Source organism: Glandiceps talaboti, chromosome 13 (genome assembly GCF_964340395.1).
Source record: "Glandiceps talaboti chromosome 13, keGlaTala1.1, whole genome shotgun sequence".
Taxonomy (NCBI): domain Eukaryota; kingdom Metazoa; phylum Hemichordata; class Enteropneusta; family Spengelidae; genus Glandiceps; species Glandiceps talaboti.
The window spans coordinates 11,158,732-11,177,860 of NC_135561.1; the positions used below are offsets into that span (position 1 = coordinate 11,158,732).

Genomic DNA, 19,129 nt, shown 5'->3' on the forward strand with positions numbered 1-19,129 from the left:
AGTTAATATTGTTGACTGTCTGACATAGCACTACCTATGGTGATACTAAAAATAATATAATTAATTCTAGTTTCAATAATCGATTGCAAACAGCTGATTGTTCACATGTTTACCCTACATGTACATGTGTATTTTCTGTTTTATGCAGTATTGTACTCTAAATAATACCCAATATTTTTAAATAAAATATATAATGTCATCATCAATCAACTTTTTTTGTGCTTTTTCTTGTTGACGTAATATTTTCATCATGTTTCATTTTCTAAATTTCTTCTCAAAGACAAAATTTGGTCAATATTGTAAAACTCAATAATTTTACATGTAATTAGGCCAAACATTTTCTGCATTTCCAATATTAGTGTGATATCTTCATTGTTTTTAAGTACATTGTACCGTACCATTTTTTTGAATTAACAATTTTACACCAATTCAGTAACTAGTGTTTCTGTGAAAAAACCCAGCTGACTTCACCATGAACACATGGCAAACATGTCACAGCATAAAATGTCTACAAAATTATGCAAAGCAGCATAGTAATTGGTAATACTTGTTATACGAACAATGCATTACAGTAGGTACGTAAAACCTATATTTCATCTGCCATTTATTACCAATAATAGCATTAGCACAGTCACCTGTTTTATTGATATCACGATAAATTGCTGGTATGGAGTATTTCTATGAAGTATTAAAAACATATGTTACATATGACATGAGTGTTTGTTTTGAATGAACAGTGTTTTTGTTATGCAGCATATATGGAGTTTAGTACACTCTACTGATAACTATGAAAGTTTGACCAGATTTCTCCCTTTTTCTTCCTGCAGTTCTCCAAATTTAGCAAACACACCACTAGAATAATACATTAGAATGCAGTCAGCTGTAACAATATGCATTAATTGTTTGTTTGTCTGTTTGTTTGTTTGTTTGTTTGTTTGTTTGTGAAATGTAAAAATGTAAAGTGTAAATTCAGACTACGATTAATTTAACTTCAGACATGATAAGTGATTGTCTGGTAAGAAGTTGATTGTTGATTCAAAACAACAGAAAAGTGAATCCTTATGACTGCTGGTAAGATAACACTAATGTGAAGACATGGCATTGCAAAGAACTAAATGTACACTACAGTACAATCTGATTAAAAATCTGATGTAGTGTACACGTCACAATTTCTTTTTGGCTGTTACGTTTACTGTCATTTGTTCTTTTGTGAGCGCTTGTTACATATACCTGAAACAAAACCATAGGTTTTGCCGAACCCAATCTTGTACTTACCAGTAGCCAATCAGAGTCTGTCTAACAATAATAAAACTCTACATTCGAAATTGAAAGACCATCAAAAAAACAATAACAATAACATTCTTGTCTGTGCCTGAGTTCTTTTTTTGAACAGAGCACTCTGAAGTACTGTACCCATATGTTTCGGCCCATTACGTGTCCAGATAAGTAAAATGATATGACATTTCTTATACAATGTATTATGTTCTAATATTTCGTATATACTAAAGATTATATCATGCATGAGCCAAGTTGAACAAAAAATATGGAATATATACTCTGGTCGTTCTATGTCATGACAATGCATATCTATCAATGTATCATATCACGATGATGTGTGTCTATCTCACGGGTTCTGCTGTATTCAGAATATGAGTCAAAACGTTCAAAATTACCAATACTTTCCCTGATTTTATTTTGCTATTACTGGCGCTGGTATAATTATGCTATTCTCCAATAATTTTCTTCATTCAGCCAAAAAATACTCATGACCTAAGGGTTGTCACTACTCATTTAGCGACTTGTAGTGGCAAGGGCCCCTTAGGTCATTCATATTTTCCCTGGCTGAACAAAGAAAAATATTGGGGAATAACACCTGTGAATGCATTGTATGAAAACTATGGTTTTATTTTATAGGATAAATTTTCATTTAAACCAAATCCATACTGCAAACTTAATTTAGTAATTATCCTATCGCCCCTGGCAACAAACTCATTCTGCCTGGTCCATTTCATATAATATAATTATCTTTATTCACAATGATATCATAAATAAACTGAAGGTAATAGACATTAACAAGCTGACACATCATCTACGTAATAAATGTAATATTTTGGCTGAGGAAAATAAAGAATTAGATTATGTGATGTATGATTGTACACATTGTTATAAAACCATATGGTCTCAATACAGATATTAATACAAATATGTAACAATACACAAAGTAGATCAATGGCCTGAGTATGCAATAGGCATATATTAATATTTGTATTCAAGCTATGGAGTTAGGGTTAGCATCAGTGTGGTCTGGATACCAACATGGTTTCTAACTGTGAGTGGAGTAGACTGTTAATAGTCATTTGTGCCTTTTTGCTACGTTTTAAGTAAAACTAAAATTTGTCGCCTCGCTCCGATCTGGAGCAATACTATAACCGTGTACTGATAGCAACAACGAGTACCGGAGACACGAGCTGTGTCTCCGGCACTCGCTGTTCCTATCAGTAAACAGTATTGCTCCGGATTGGAGCAAGGCGATGACTTTAGTTTTACATAAAATGTAGCAAAAAAGCATGAACAACTATTGACAGTCTATGAGTGCAGATGTAACATAACGATACTTTATAGTAACTAGACAAGCGTCAGTTTGCCCTCTAATGCTAGCCAAATTTTGCTGTTCTGGGTCAGTATGATAAAAACTGGCATTTCTTGTGAGTCACCAAATAGGAAGAGATAGGAGAACACCAAATTTTGGTGCATCACTAGAAATTGTGTGCATCAGTGGTACATCAAATTGGCTTTATAGAGGACACACTGGTTAACAGAGAGAGGTATAACTCACTTCCATGGAGTTACATTTGATATAAATGGTTAGGCAGTATTTTGCTTTAATAGGTGTAGGAACCCTGGAATGTCATGTGTGTGTAGGTGGGGGAATGGAAGGGCATTATGGAGGGGGATGGGGAGGGGGGTGGGGGCGAAGTTAGGAATATGACCCCTTAACAACATAAGGCAAATTATTGGTATCAATCATTATAGGAAGACTTTTAGTGATTTCTATTTACAATATCTAAAATAAGGCAAGAATTGCATATCCTATCATTTATGATAACAATGGATTATACTAGAAACAATGGTCAAACCAGGAAGTGATCCTCAGCTGTACATCATACCTGTATACTATTATCCAAACACTGACATTGCTTTGTTTGCTTTTTCATGCAGAATAGCAGAACACAACCTAGAGATTCATATATGGTTGTATGTGTTTAAAACTCTTCTTTGCATTGACATATTATAAGTCTAGAGTGTCCCTCCACTTCATTTGTGTGTCAAGACTAAAAGTATTTCATTTCAACTTTGTATTGTATTTTATTGCATTTCATAAGATAACCAGGTTGAATATTTGGATAATAGTGTTATAAGATATACACAATTATTGTACCTGAGTTCAGCAGAGTTGTTTTATTATAGTGTTCAAAACAACAAAATATCTTCAGATTAAAAAGCCAATGGATAGCCTTTAGACTATAGTAGAAGGCTTAAAATGGCTTGTATCCATGACAACACTACACTGGCTGGAGAACAAGCATAGCAGGAGTCACGGTTTCAGTGAGAGTAGACAGGCTATAGGGGACTTTATCCTGATCAGACCAGGGATGCATGTTTACTAATAGTATGGATAGTAATTGTTGTATACATCCATGGTCACACATTTCAGTGCACTGGGACAAACAATCAATTTGTTATATAACAAGATGTTTATTTATATGAAGGCAAACTGTCTAGCCTACAAGGTCACAGTGCCTACACATGTTTGTCTGCCAGTACACCACTGTGTGCACCAGTAACATATGTGTGAAATAGTTGTACATTCTGAATATAAGGAGATTGCACTGTTGTAGATAGGGTGAGGCCCTTACACACATTACACAATAGTAGTAAACACAGCCATATTGTTACTCATTCATAAGTTGTACACTGTCAATGGGTTAACAATGGAATTACACCTATCCTAGATTAGATGTGATTTGCACAGAGATAACACTGGGTGAAAGATTAAAGACAGAAATTGATGTCAAATTCAGGGTTTCATCCCTGGTTCAACACTGTTGGCTCAATAGCAAGCTGGACAAGTTATATAAAAGTTGTCTACCCCCTACAAAGCTCTTTTTAAGCATAGGTATTGATCAGTTGCTGAGACATTTGGGTCAAACAAATGGTGTATGTGGCCAGTAAATCCTGAGGTACATTTTGGAGTAAAGGGTACATGGATAGAGCATGGATGGATCTATCATTGAGATATATAGATCTATCCATGAATGGGGTTATACCTCATTGTCTAATATTACTACTTGACACGTTTTAGTCAAGTCTGGGAACTGATTTCTGTTCATTGTCAGATATAAACATGCACTTTAACATACCATGTCCTAATACATCAATGAACATACTAACTTGAACAGTAATTATTCACTGAAATAGTGTACTAAATGTGCTACCTAGATTTTCATAAAATTTGTCATGAAAAAAAATGGACGAATAATTACTAGTTTGTGCATGATCATAGCTTTGCTTAATTTTATCACTTCGTTTTGATTGTAAATATTCCTCTTATCCAGTTGTTGGCTTCCCAATTTTTCTGCAGGTACATTGACTGGGTGTTTAATCTATTGGGGTATTGTTATGTTAATTAGGCAATTTACATGTCTTTCCTGTGTGTGTCTGGTGAACTTTGTGTCTGAACATACGGTACCTTTACAACTATCAAATGTCTAGCACGGTTCCCTTTTAGCATATGCCACGTTGTACTTCACCTATTGGTAGCACCTATCATTAACTTCACGTGTGATAGCAACTGCTCAATGGCAACCATCGTGATTGGATCGGGTCAACGACCGCGAGATATTTGTACTGTAGCATACATGCTCACTAATGCAGTGTTACATAACACATACAAAACCCTGCAAAAAATGTGCAAATCTCTGCATACAAATGTGCACATGCAAGCTTTTCGTGCATACCTTAAGATTACGTATAATGTTTTAATACATTCAAACAAAGTCACGCGTGAATTTCGAGAGTGTTCGTTCGTGTATGGCGTACATATGAATTGAATTGAATTACATAAGATAACACACATGATTGATACAGCTGTGTCTTTTTAAAAACTTGACGCTTTAGGTGAAGTCAATTTGCATCTTCATACTTATACGGTATATCTATTTGGTTGATCGTTAAACAATAAAAATATATATTTATGGCGTTGGATTACACTCTGGGGAAATCTGACACCGGAACAGCGTGGTCAGAGAGTATAAAGTTAGGCTGGCCATTGATCTTTTCAGCAAACTTTACACGTTGCACGGAAGTGAATTTTCTGGAACCTCTTGGACAGAACTCCACAGTCAAAATCCAAGAGAGGCCCTTGTTGATACATCTACATCATAACTGACCCTGTAGCACAATGCATGGTAAAGGAATTTTGACAAACTATGGATTTCAAGTGATTGAAGATGTTGTTATAGCGGAAGTGTCCTGAGGCACTGGGACTGAGGAGATAGATAGGGATTCACGGCGAGATGAGTATACAACAACACTCACAGCATGTATGGCGGATCTGAGAATTCAAAACTCACCTTTCTTCTCTTGGCCATTTCTATGTTTAGTCTTCCTTTTTCTTGCGCTTTGCTCCATGTTTGCTGGGATGAGACAGCTGGCAGACGACAGTTAGGTGTAGACTGATATACGTATGAATGAAGCTGAAGTGACCAGCAGATTGATAGATCCTGCACGTACCTCGATCCAAACTGTGGACGCAATGAAATGCAACAGCGCCGTCAAACTTAGTCCGAGAAAATATAGGAAATGAAAAACGTGTAAGTAACAAATCAACACTAGAGGGCGATCAACTGCATGCACAGCCGACCGGCCAGCTCCCAACCCAAACTACTAAACAGTTTTTCACATCCAGTACTGTACAGTAATGTTTAGATCATTTTTTTTTTTCGATTTTGATATTGCGTTTCACAATATTTTTCGCCTGTAAATGAAGACCTTGGAATATTGACTGCACTTGTTATGTTCTGTACATTGATTGAATCCTTGAAACGATTTCCATATTTGGTAACAGGGTTTCCCCACAATAGATCCATCCGCATAAAGCCAAAAGTTTGAAAACAGGAACTATACTTCTCTTTAAAAATTTATTTACACAGAATTGTACTTTTAAAATAAAACAGTCGTTCCTATCGAAAAAAAGGGCAGTGTAAGAAAGGTTACTCGTCCTAATATCCAAAGTCCACGAGAACTACTTTGAGGATGCGTACTTAGATACGACTTAGGTGTGCTAAGGATAAACATTGAAAAAGTATAATGAAACCATAAATGTGTATCGGTTGACCGTTCACAGAGCCCACCAAGTTGTAGTCGACTTGAGATTATTTTTTTACGGAGCTTTGCCAAATTGATACCAGGACAGCGTCAAGAATGGGGTGTTGTACAGCCAGGTGCACCCTGATAACGATATGTGTTTTACAATTGGTGAGTGGATCATAATATTGTATTTTTTTTCCGACCACGACAACACTTGTACAGTAACTCGGTCAAGATTATTTTGGTCAAAACTGCGAAAGTGTGCAGATGGCGATATTATCAGCGTTCGTTGTCTCTTGAGCGTCGCTCGCCCCGGAGTATTTTATCAGACACTACGTCTGTATGTGTGCATGGAGTTGTTGCTTCGTTGGAGTTGTTTGGTTTGAAATGTTGCATTACGTGAGGCATACTTACCGACGATCGGACTTGAAAACGCAACTGGGCAAACGACGCTCGACGAGTAGATTTATCCAGCTTTCATTGTTGTCGTAACTTGTAGTTTATCGTGGGTATGTAAACAAATTGCGGACCTCATTATCATAACTCTGGCATTCAAGCTATCTGCCCTAATTTCAAATTTCCCATTGTGTTGAGAAAGTAAAGACGGGATTTCTTTCAACATATTTGAGTTTAACCTGACCAGTGGGTGTTCGTAACGTTACACAGGTAACATTACACAATAAATACCCATTTGAAGATCGGGTTCATGTCGTTGTTTTCATAACATTAACTTTATATTGACCATTTGACCAAAAACAATATAAAATTTGATACAGTAGCAGTACAGTACAAAAGATAGTTTACAATGCCCTGACATATGGACAATAAGATGTCTCTATTAAAATAAATAAACGTGTACAATATTCTGTTGCCACTACTAGTAAGAGTGTGGTTGTGTTGCCAGTTCCCACAAGGTCTCTTCAAAATACAACTTGGTTGTATACAGTATAGTGTATACCATTGAAACATTTAGATAAGTTAAACCTAAAATTTAAAAAAAAAATCCATATGGACTCAAGTTTTTGCACCTGATTGTAATATTTTTTTTATCCTCTGTTTTTATCCTCCAATAACCAGTTACACACACACCATACTAATTTATACATGGGTAGTATACCGCAATGATTTGAGTCCAAATGAGTTGTTTGAGAAATATTCAGTGTTGCTGCCACACCAGGAGTTGTCTTTACACACATAATGTGGCCATTAGTACATCATTACTAGCATGGTATTGTTCACCATACTTGTATACAGGGTAATATAGGCTATATCAAAGGACCAGTCATACTTATAAATATTTGGAAATAATGACACACCAAGCAAGACTGTGTGTCTGCCTCACAGTGTATACAAATGTTTTTGTGACACACACATTAGAACAGGGATGCCACACCTGCAAAAGATGTCAACACACCTTGAAAACATGTTTCTCACCTATCAACTATTTCTAAACCACTAAAAAAAAGGAAAGGTTTGGAAAAGGTAGGTTTTTCCCCAATATCTGTTAAAATGAAAACTGTATATTTCTGAGTTCTGATGAAAATAGTAGCAAATTAACAAGTCTAGAGTACAGTACATGTATGTAAACCAGTGTAATGACCTTTATGGAGGTTAATCTTTGAAAGATTCAAACAAAGGAAATCCCATTGAATACCTTTGTCACCATAATAGGGGACACTCATAGGAAGTTATTCATAATATATTGGAAGTCATGACATCGTTTGATTTTTTCCGGATAATGTCAAAGAGGATGTCAAGAATCTTTGTATTGATACAATATGATGCAAGCCATGGTTTGGTTTCAGTAATAATGTGCCACTCTACAAAGATGAAATTTGTTGATGTGAGCCAAATTGATTAATTTAAAACTGGATTCACGTGCAAGGCACCACAAATGGACATGGGAACACCAAATTTTGGTAGGCCAAATTTACACTGTTCAGTGTCCGTAATAAATACATCATTTACATGTTAAAATTATCATTCAAATTCAAGATTTTGTCAAGTCAGATATCAACTTGTTTCACGCTCAGACCACCAGATGCTTCAACTGAACTGTCTTCCATTATATAAATTGCTCAGTTAGCAGACTGATTTATCATTATCCACTTTTTGCATTAATTCAAAGTCAATACAGCTCTTATATATCAATAGAACTAAATTAAATAATTGATATTGATACTGGCCTAAATATACACAGACCTGTATACCCATTCTTATTTTAATAAAGTTTGTCAGATTTATTGATAACCAGAGCTAGACAAAGCACGTAAAATATGTGTACAGTAAAGGCATATAAAATTTGATTACAGAGTATCCTGTCTCATTTTTTATGTGTTTATTAAAATTTCATGATTTTTCTGACTCTTGAATCAGAAGAAAACTAAATGCAAGGGGATCAGCTGTAAGCAAAAATTGCTTTTTGATTGAATTCAATTTATTGAACATTTTAATCATAATAAAGTAATATTGAAAAAAGGAGAAGAAAATATGACAGCTGGTGGCAAATATGACAGGAAATGTTATGGTTCAATTGTGGTTTCAAATGTTGAGGGTCAATAGGTCGTTGATTGCACATTGTTAGTGGAATAAACAGTGATATGGCAATAAACACTGCATATAGTAGCTACTGTTTACTTGTATATTATACATAGTTTCAGCATTAGAATTGAAAAATAACAAATTGTAAATTGTGAAATACTGTACAGTGTAATTTATTTAGTTAGAATTTGAGATTTGCCTTTTTAAGAGAAATATTACTCTTATAAAAAGAAAATTTCATTAGAAATAAAATAATGAAATTTAACATCTAGTTGTGTATATAACTTTATGTTGCTGTAAAGTTTATGACTTTCAATTCAATTTATTTTATCATATTGATACCTTTTCTCTGCTCAATATCTAATGTTATTATGTTATAAAAAAAATTATTGTTGTTGAAAGTACTAGTGTAATGATAAGTGTTGGCTAAAAATCAAAACCTTTGAAAATAAATTGGTTCCCAGTTTGTGATTTCTAATTTATAAATGTATCACTTCTCTGTTTCTACTTCAATGCTGAAACTCATCAAAGCCTGAAACTGGATGAGAATGCTGCCGACAAAACACACCTACATACGTCTATATTCTGTGATCTATAATCTATTCTAGTAATATGCTTCGTAGGACAGAGAATAGATAACACTTCGTTTAATTTAAACAGTGAGAAAAGAGTCCTCTATATACACAAGTAGGACTGGTATTTAAGGTAAGCTTTCCATAGTAGCAATACTGTTCATGTACCTCTAAATGGTTTGTATCAAGACAAATTTGAAATGTTTGACAGGTCAGAGTTTAGAGATTACTAGTAAATAGTTTGTAATCCTCCAGACTGATTTCATTGTTATTGATGATAACACAAATTTCTCAAAATTGAGACTATTTAGTCTTATCTAAAGATGTGATAGAAATCCTTTGGCAAATAGACTGAGTGATGGACACAGAATATCAATGAAAGTGTATGAGATCACTACCTGAAAATAACTTTTATGTTATAAAAGTATAGGATTTGAAATGGTAGTTAAGTCTGTAAATACATTGAAGTGAATTGTAAAGTAGCATGTACTGTACACCTTAAAAACATTCCATGAAATAAACTAATATTTACTTATTTATATTTGTTAAATTAATTAATTGATTAATTAAATAATTAATTAAAGAGAAAACAAATTATGAAAATGTGTTGTGTGTTAACTTAACTTTTGTTATCCAATTATTTTTTACATTGTACTTTGATTAGCTGAGTAAAATCCACCAAACTTAATTATGTGCAAAACTAAAGGCTTCCAGAAAGAGACACTGACCAAAAATGTGTAGGATTATTTTGTAGATAAAATATCATGGTATTTTTAAAACAAAACTAAATTTGACAGATTTTACACATTTTTAATGTACATTAGAATTTTCTCCTAGAAGCATATAGTTTATCATTATTTAATCCACAGAATTATTTAAAAGGGAAACTATTACGCTTTAGACTGTATAGTAAATTTGGTAGATTTAAGCAGAGTTTAATTTATATTTGAATTTTTTTCCCAGGAGCTTGTTTTATCGTTATTATATTCACTGAGAGATGATAACTTGCATATATAGCAAATACAATTCTTGTCATGATTAGATGACATAAGCCCTGAACTGCTACAAATTGATGTCATCCAATTACTTTTTCCAATTACTACATGTGAAGAGTTATCTGAACTTATAGAGCACCTCATGACTTCACAGTTTTTGTCAGTAGACAGCATAATTAAATTATTAAGTAAACTCAATGAAATAACCCTAAAACTCTCTAGGCTGTGTACAATGTCTTGCACAACTAATTAATAGTGCTGTGATATTATTGGATTATTTAGTCACAGTGAATTATGGGCATTCATAACTGACGTGTAGCAAGCCCATAATTATATATTAGTATAAAAACTAAACACATGCAAAAAGTTTACCCCAGAAATCACCATCAGCCTCATTTATGCATTCACAGACTTGCATCTGCATGAGTTAACTTGAAGGATTACATTAGCATGGTACCAGTACCTGGTAGGAGTTCATTGGGTCAAGTACAAACCATACTCAAGGACAGAGAACAGTTTATTTTGTAAATTTATGTACTGTAATTGACCAATTCAATGTCATTGTCATGTACATTACCATGCCCAGCTACATCATCATCATCGAGTGAACAAGTATTGATCATTTGAATTAAAGATTCAAAATTTTCATAAACATTTTATGTGTTCAATATATCATACCATAACCTGATTGAAATCATGTCAACAAGAAGCGATGGTGAATAATTAGAGATACATATAACAGAATGCTATGATGCGTGAATGCCAGTGTTGGTACTTTGGGGGAGGGATATTTGTACTTTTGTGTGTTTTGTTTTCTGTATTCTTTCACTGGCTACATACTACATGCTTGTGAATGTACAGCTGCTAAGAATATCGCAAGCATTCTATACCAGCAAATACCCAGAGTACTGCCGACTCGCGTGTCATTGCCCCAATATGACTATCAATTTTGCATCTGAGGATTAGGGGATAATCCTCCCAATATGAAGAGGGCAGATATGACGTAATAAATTTGTAATTTACTGATCAATAGATGTAGTAAATACATAATACAACCTTACAAATGTATGTGCCATATCTGTATGTACTTGACTGTACATAATATACATTTTTATAGCTATTGTGAGCTGTTGACAGTTCGGCTATAGTAATGGAAATCTGAAGTGCTAATATTACATATTGTAAAGATAAGATGGTCACATTTATTCAAGTAAAGTCAGCCAAACTTCAGATACAGAGCTGTTACAGTACATTGGGTTATGTAAGCATATTTGCCATTTTGATAAATTTATAATCTGTGGGTTCAAAGTTTTTAAAAAAAAGTTCTAGGTATATCTACTAGTTTATCATCATAAGGAAGCCATTTAGCATTCCCATTTGTAGACGATTTAGACAGGTCTCAAAGTTAAATGATTAAAGATTGTAGCTCTGTTCCAAACATGCTTCTTGGTGTAAATAGTAGTTACTTAGACTCACAGCAGTGAAGTCATTAGTTTTACTATTAGTAGGCATTTAGGAAAAGCTGTGACTCACACACACACACACACACACCTGATTTGTGTTGAGATATATATTGCAACAAGTCGTGATTGCTGATCAAATGCATGTATATGTAGCCATCATCTTGTCGACTGTTATTCTGTACAAGTACTGAAGGATGTCGTCTGTGATGTGATAAGTATTATTTATGTAGAACATTGTGATGTGAAGTGGTGATGTGAAGGAGGGCAGAGATGTGATGTATGGTGTATTAAATTGCCTGCCTAGTACTAGTAGATAATGGGGAAATGATGAAGCCACTCCACTGTACATGTACATGTATGTATATTAAACTCTGGTAAAAGGACTAGAGAATTGTAGACCCTGAAAACTGGAGGTGCTTCATTGATATAGAACTCAGCTCTAGGTGCTATAAAAGTATACATGTAGGTGTTAGAGAACTTACTGCTGCTACAGAACTGTAGGTGCTTAAAGATTTTAGTTAGAGTATGTGATGAACATCACACCCTTAAGAATTTGCGAGGGTGCAGAATTCAATGTTATTGCAAAGCAGTACAGTGTATATATTACAACAATATTACAAAATGAAAAAATTATTATATAACTGTCTCAAATCTGTCAAGTCATGAGGTGTTAAAATGCAGTTACTAGTGTTTGGCGTTAGCTTACAACATGTTGTCCTTCATACCCTAGCCTTAAAACTAAGCTGGGGGAAAATCATACATGTATAAGATTAGAAAAACTATTCCATAGTGAAACCTAATGATAGAAATTATACTAATCTGTTCAATGATATTAAACCATGATTAAGTTCTTAGTTAGTAAATAGGTTTGGATGTAATACTTATTGACTACTTTTGAACTCAATTTATTACAAACTATCTATTCCTCAAAGACTCATTATGAACTATTCATTATTCGTTATTTGTATTGTATATATATGTATGAATGAATGATGTTATAAAAATTTTACTAAGATTTGGGAAATCTGGTAAAACTAGTATACCTCAGTGTTCCATAATGTTATGGTAAACCCAGTAAAATACCATGGGAACTCAGTGATTTTACTTGCCACTTAGTAAAGGAGTGCTAAACAACTTCTAAAAACTTTATGTAAGTTTTCCAAGGTAGGTTTTGAAAGGGAGTTACATGTAACTTGTTTTCTGTACTGTAACACTCCTAGTGAAATGAAAGACGTGTTGCTTTGCATCATGGGAGATTAGACATCATGGCACAGACTCTGCATGCTCTTAAAATTCCTATGTAGACTATCCCTTAGGAAAATAACAAATCATAGTAATTAGATAATATTGAAGTACTTCATTCTGGAGTAGAAAGAAGAGAAAAAGTAATATAAAAAATTTGCACACTATATTATAAAGTAAATCAAATTTGATGTAAAACGCAGCCTGAGGTATAGATGTAGGAGGTACTTGTGAAAGAAAAATGATATGGTTTATTTTGTGCCATTGTATGACTGATGATATATTATAGACAGTGTGGTTTTTTTTTTCTTGATTGAAGTGTCAACGTATATGAATAAATATAAATTTAATTCTGATTTGGAGTTTGATCATATTTATATTTCAGGTATAAATTGTCGCTATCATGAATTGAAATTGAATGTTCCGTAATGATCAGTGAATGAATCATAATTACGCAACCACTTGTTTATGCAGAAATAAAGATCAGTTATGTAACTGAATGTGTCATCTTTTTCCACTCTGCATCATCATGAGGTTGGAAAAATTACTGACATTATCCTAAAGAGAAATATCTATTACTTCATGGAAATAATGGACAAATAAATATGTCATCTTTTTCCGCTCTGCATTATCACGGGGTTTGAAAAATTACTTTCATTATCCTAAAGAAAAATCTATTAGTTCATGGAAAGAATGGACACATAAGGAAAGGTTAAGTAATACCTAACAAATTGTAACATGTAGGAAGATAACCAAATTGATATCTGTCGTAATAGATTCCTAGTTTAAATAGAATCGAATATATAAATACACATATGCTGTTTTGTTTCAAATTTATTTCATTTCTGGGTTTGTGCATGTCATGAACACTGATGACAAAAATTTGCCTCTGGAATTAACTGCACTTAAAAAATGTATGACTTTTAACAAATAACAACAAAAATGCTGTATTTTTTATAATTTATTTCATTTCTGGGTTTGTGCATGTTATGAACACTCAACACTGATGACAAAAATTTGTCTCTGGAATTAACTACACTACTTAAAAATATATTCATGAGATTTAACAAATAAGATTTCTAGTTTATTTAATGAGAATCTGTTATGTAAGTACAACAAAAATGTTTCGTTCATAGTTTATTATATTGTGAGTTGTTTGTGCATCAAGAACATTGAAAACCAAAATTTGCTGCTCGAAGTAACTACACCTCAAAATTGTAAGGGATTTGATGACTTGATACTATTTTGATTAATTTCTAGTTTACATTGATGTAATATTTATATAAGTATAACATATAAAATACACTGTTTTGTTTATAATTTATTTTGTTTCTAGGTGTTTGCATGTCGTAAATGTAGATGACCACAATTTGTCACTGGAAATGAATTAACTACACCTAAATAATGTATTAGATTTGATAAATGATATTGTTTTAATTAGATTTCCAGTTTAAGTAATGAGAATCTCATATTTTAATATATAATAAATGCGATGTTTTGTTTATAATTTATGTAATTTCTAGATGTGTGTGTGCATGTCATGAACATAGATGGCCACAATTTGACATCAGAATTAACTGCACTTAAAAAATGTATAAGATTTGATAATATCTTAATAAGTTTCTAGTTTACATTAATAATCTAATATTGATATAAGTACAACATATAAAATATGCTGTTTTTCTAGGTGTGTGCATGTCATGAACGTTGATGACCAAATTTGTCATTGGAATTAACTACATTTGAGAAATGTATGCAATGTCAGTGAAAATGTTGCCCTAGGCATTTTTGAAAGGGAATTGAAAGTTATAACAATTCATCAAATGTCATCTTTAATGCATTTTTTATACTATTTTCAGAGTATTATTGATGACCAAAGGAGAGTGGCTTTATGAGTTATGTACCAACCAGTTTTCCATAGATGAAAAATGTCATTTATTTGAAAGAAAAATGATATTTTGTTTTGTGACCTTTAGAATTGTATTATCACTACATGTAAATGCACCATCATCCATTTTGCAGCCATAGATATGATCTCGACAAATTACTTTATAGTTTTAGAGAATAGAACAAATTGAGCATTTCAAAGATTTACTGTAGTTGCAGTACAAGTCTACAGATCAGACAGATTTGCAACCCAGTGCCACCCTGATATTAGACTGGGTATAGTCTGGATGCCAACTTGATCTCTAACTGTGAGTGGAGGTGTAAATTGTAATGATACCGTATAGGAACTAGACTAACACAAGGCTATTGTGGTGATGGTAGGGATGGTACGAAGTGCTAATTAGAGCTGGTACAGCATACAGCCCCTGTCAATGGTTACCCTTCTTGTGCCACTGAGGTCATACATGTGTATCAGTCCACCTATGAGTTTAAACCGAATTAGATTCTTGAGCTGTATTTGTAAGCAAGCCTATTTTTAGCTGTTTATACACTAGGAGGGTACCAGTTCACAAAACTGTGGCAGACCATAGAACCTTCTGGAGGGTCTATGGATAGACTTAAAGTTTGATGTCCCCATGTCCTTTCATGCATGCATACCATGCACTGTAAATTTTCAGTGTGGCATATATACAAAGTCTGTGTACATAACAGAATAAAAATTAGAATAGTGCATGACACCAATAAGTAACAGGATAGAATAGTGCATGACAAGTAACCGGATAGTATAGTGTGTCACACCAATAGATATTTCCTTGTTTATCTAGCAAGTTGGAATTATTTTTAGCTGTTACCAAAATATTTTGAAACCATTATTTGCATATAAACATTTGTACATTAAAATAAACTTGATGCCTTTGTAAATAATTATTCTATATATCAGAGATTTTCAGGTACATTGAAAATACAAATCACTTTATGTACACTAGCTAATGAGCATGGAAATGCACTATTGTAAGTTGTTCCAGAGTAAATAACTATGTTGTGCTTTACTGAAGGTCAACAAATAATGTGTGGTTCTGATAACACACATGTCAAATTAGGGTTAAAAGCCTCATCACAGATAGGTAGTTTGGGATATTTCTTTTAAAATATGTACACAGGTCCTGTTTGCATTGTATACTTCTTGGGGAGGCTACATGTAGCTACCCACAATGGGACATCTAAACTTGTTTATTTGGGCATTTTTTTCAAGTGTGTATATCTGTGTTTAGTGATATACCTTTCAGCAGTTTGTTGTTGTGAAAGACATTATACCAGTTGTGAAATAATTTATCAAGAAATCAGACTAACACATGATGATGATGTACATGTACAATTTACAAATGCTGTTACTACAATTGTTGTGTGTGTACAGTGTCTACATCGCTATCAGTATACATCACATCAAATTTCCATCGAATATCAAAGTGTAATTTTACTTCATAGGTGACCGTGAGACTATAGGTATCATTATAGAGCGTGATCATTAGAACTCAGTCACATGTTGTCAATGTGGTATAACTATTCCAGAATTAAAAACAAAACAACAACAACAACAACAACAACAACAAATAATAATAATATTACCAGTAATAGTAATTCAATTTCATAAAAAAGCACACAACACTACACTACATCTCAGTCTTACTTACACTTTCATACAGTGCTAAAATGTAGATATATGACTAAAATAAAATGTACAAAATATTACACAAATGTCATGTTGCAAACACAGGCCAAGAGAATATACAATTTGTATGTGTAAGTATATATGCACACAGTGATTATTGAACAGATGGCCATGTCACTGTCTCAGTTTTTACGGCTTATTAAATTTCCCAGTACTGTACATAGATTCATTATTTATGTTCTTCAGTGATCCTGAACCAGTGCAGTATTATTTCTACATCTTGTTTACATACAGTAAACAACATGAAATCCATCCTGGTATTTATTCCAACCAGGCTGAAGTAGATAGGAATGTCGACAAGAGTTTCCTTCATGTAAATATATGCACATTTTAAAAACAGTTATTCCGCAAGGTATGCCTAAAAGATTAGGTAAGTGACATTGACAGCCACTTCCTGACTTTGAAATTGATTACTATGTAAGCACTTGACCATGAGAAGTGAATACTATCAGTCTTGCTGTAATCCTTGAATCTTGTGCTCAGTCTCGATTCCCATGGCAACCAATTTTCTTTTTTCCAATCTGAAAGTCAAACGAAAAAGAGAGTCAAGGCTATTGCCAAGGCCATAAAATGGAGCCGCAAGTAAGTATAAAGCCTAGGAAAAAAATGTGTTTGCTTCCGGTTACCCGACCCCACCTACATTTTCACTGCCAACCTTTAACTTTTTTTACATATTCAAGAAAAAAATAATAAAATTGCGAAGTGTCATCAGAAATATTGGATGCGGAAACTGAAAAAGACAATATAAAACTATTAATCCAATCTGTAATGGATGTATATCTGATAAGAAGAAATAAACAACACAGAGACCATTTGGAAAACAATGGAAAACCTGAACTAGACACGCCCACATGAAAAAAGAAATATATATATATATATATATATAATGAAATAAAATAAAATAAAAAATCTACCTACCCCACCTATTCTAAAATTGAGTGTAACTGGAACCACACAATTTTTTTATTAGGCCTAAGCACTGTAAAGAATTAAAACAATTCTATATTTAACTTTCCCCTCAAGCTCAACATTTTTCTCAGGTAAAATGTACAACTGCAAAGGCAGTTACGGCTATCAAAAAATTCACCACATTGATTGTTCTCTGTCTAGCAATATGGTAGTGCTGAGAGATTTTATCCACTTGCAAGTTGTACGTACAAAAACAGCAACTGTTAAACATTTCTCAACATCTGTTAACTTTTTATGATCTGTTCAGTAATATTGCCTTGAGCTTTTTGAAGTACGGGTACCTTAACCCTAAAACAGTGATAAAATCGCCATGTTTTATTCATCCATCAGGTAAAAGTACCGAGCTGCATGGCGCCAAGCCACAGTTCTACAAATGTATAATATATCTAAAGAGTAAATTACTCAGATGCCAGTATAACACACTAGGAGGTGTGGATGAATTGCTTTTAAATTGTGAATACTGTATTTAAGTTTTCCATCGGTGATTTCAAAGTGAATAGGCATAGACAATGAAAAGACCTGACTCCAAATCAGTTGTTGGTCACAATTTACAATTAACATTTCAATGGAGTTGGCGAGTGTGTTGTTTGCAGTCTCCCATTTTTATTCAACTGTGTGGTCAGCCATAGACTGTGTACAAAGACTCAGACTAAATGTACATTCAAGAGGGCAAACGTTGTAGACAGGGCAAACATTGTAGACAGTACAGTCTATAAAATTTGTTGATGAAATCACCAACGTTTCAAATAAAAATGTAAGAAGTTAGAGGTAAGATGATTGTGTGTGTTCTATACAAATGTGGGTGCACTGAACAAAGACAACATCTGGTCTGGTGATATCGTACTTTAGTACATGTATAGTGACGTCACCCATATACTTGGAGTTAACTTCAAGATTCATATTCATGAGACGTCAGTTTACATGTACCTGCAACAAGTGAAAAACACTACATTCAACTGTCTCATAACATAACATTTTGTGTAGGCTAGATTTGAAAGTTTGTTGTCATAGAAACATTACACACATTGTTGTACCAATTTTTAAAAAGTGTAATTATCGCTATGGTTACATGTTAGATTGGTAGCATATAGCAGTCAGGTAAACTCAATGAATAATTGGATGACATAATTTACAATGTGCACCCAAAAATTTAGTCTGGTGCTATCCTGTATTGAGGGGAGTTAGAGACCACATTGGCATCCTGACTACCAGAAATTGCAGTTGACATTATGACCATACATTCATTGATTATTTGTTTGGTAAAGTAAAATTTGGAATTAAAAATCAAAATTTAAAAAAGAGTTAACGCAAATAATATATCAAGAAACTGCTGTTAATAAAGATTGTCAGACTGTATGCGTA

General features: G+C 33.5%; 2 protein-coding genes across 2 annotated transcripts in view; one reads left to right on the top strand and one right to left on the bottom strand.

Annotated features, from left to right (window-relative positions):
- The window catches only part of LOC144444592 (uncharacterized), a 31,793-nt gene extending 25,955 nt beyond the window's left edge, over positions 1-5,838 (bottom strand). The window contains exon 1 of the mRNA XM_078134073.1: positions 5,634-5,838. Coding sequence (XP_077990199.1) covers positions 5,634-5,691 — 58 coding nt within the window. The 5' untranslated portion in view covers positions 5,692-5,838. The remainder of the gene's footprint in view (positions 1-5,633) is intronic.
- Positions 5,664-19,129, top strand: part of LOC144444594 (sodium/potassium-transporting ATPase subunit beta-1-interacting protein 3-like) — a 33,211-nt gene continuing 19,745 nt past the window's right edge. Inside the window, exon 1 of the mRNA XM_078134074.1 lies at positions 5,664-6,537. Coding sequence (XP_077990200.1) covers positions 6,484-6,537 — 54 coding nt within the window. The 5' untranslated portion in view covers positions 5,664-6,483. The remainder of the gene's footprint in view (positions 6,538-19,129) is intronic.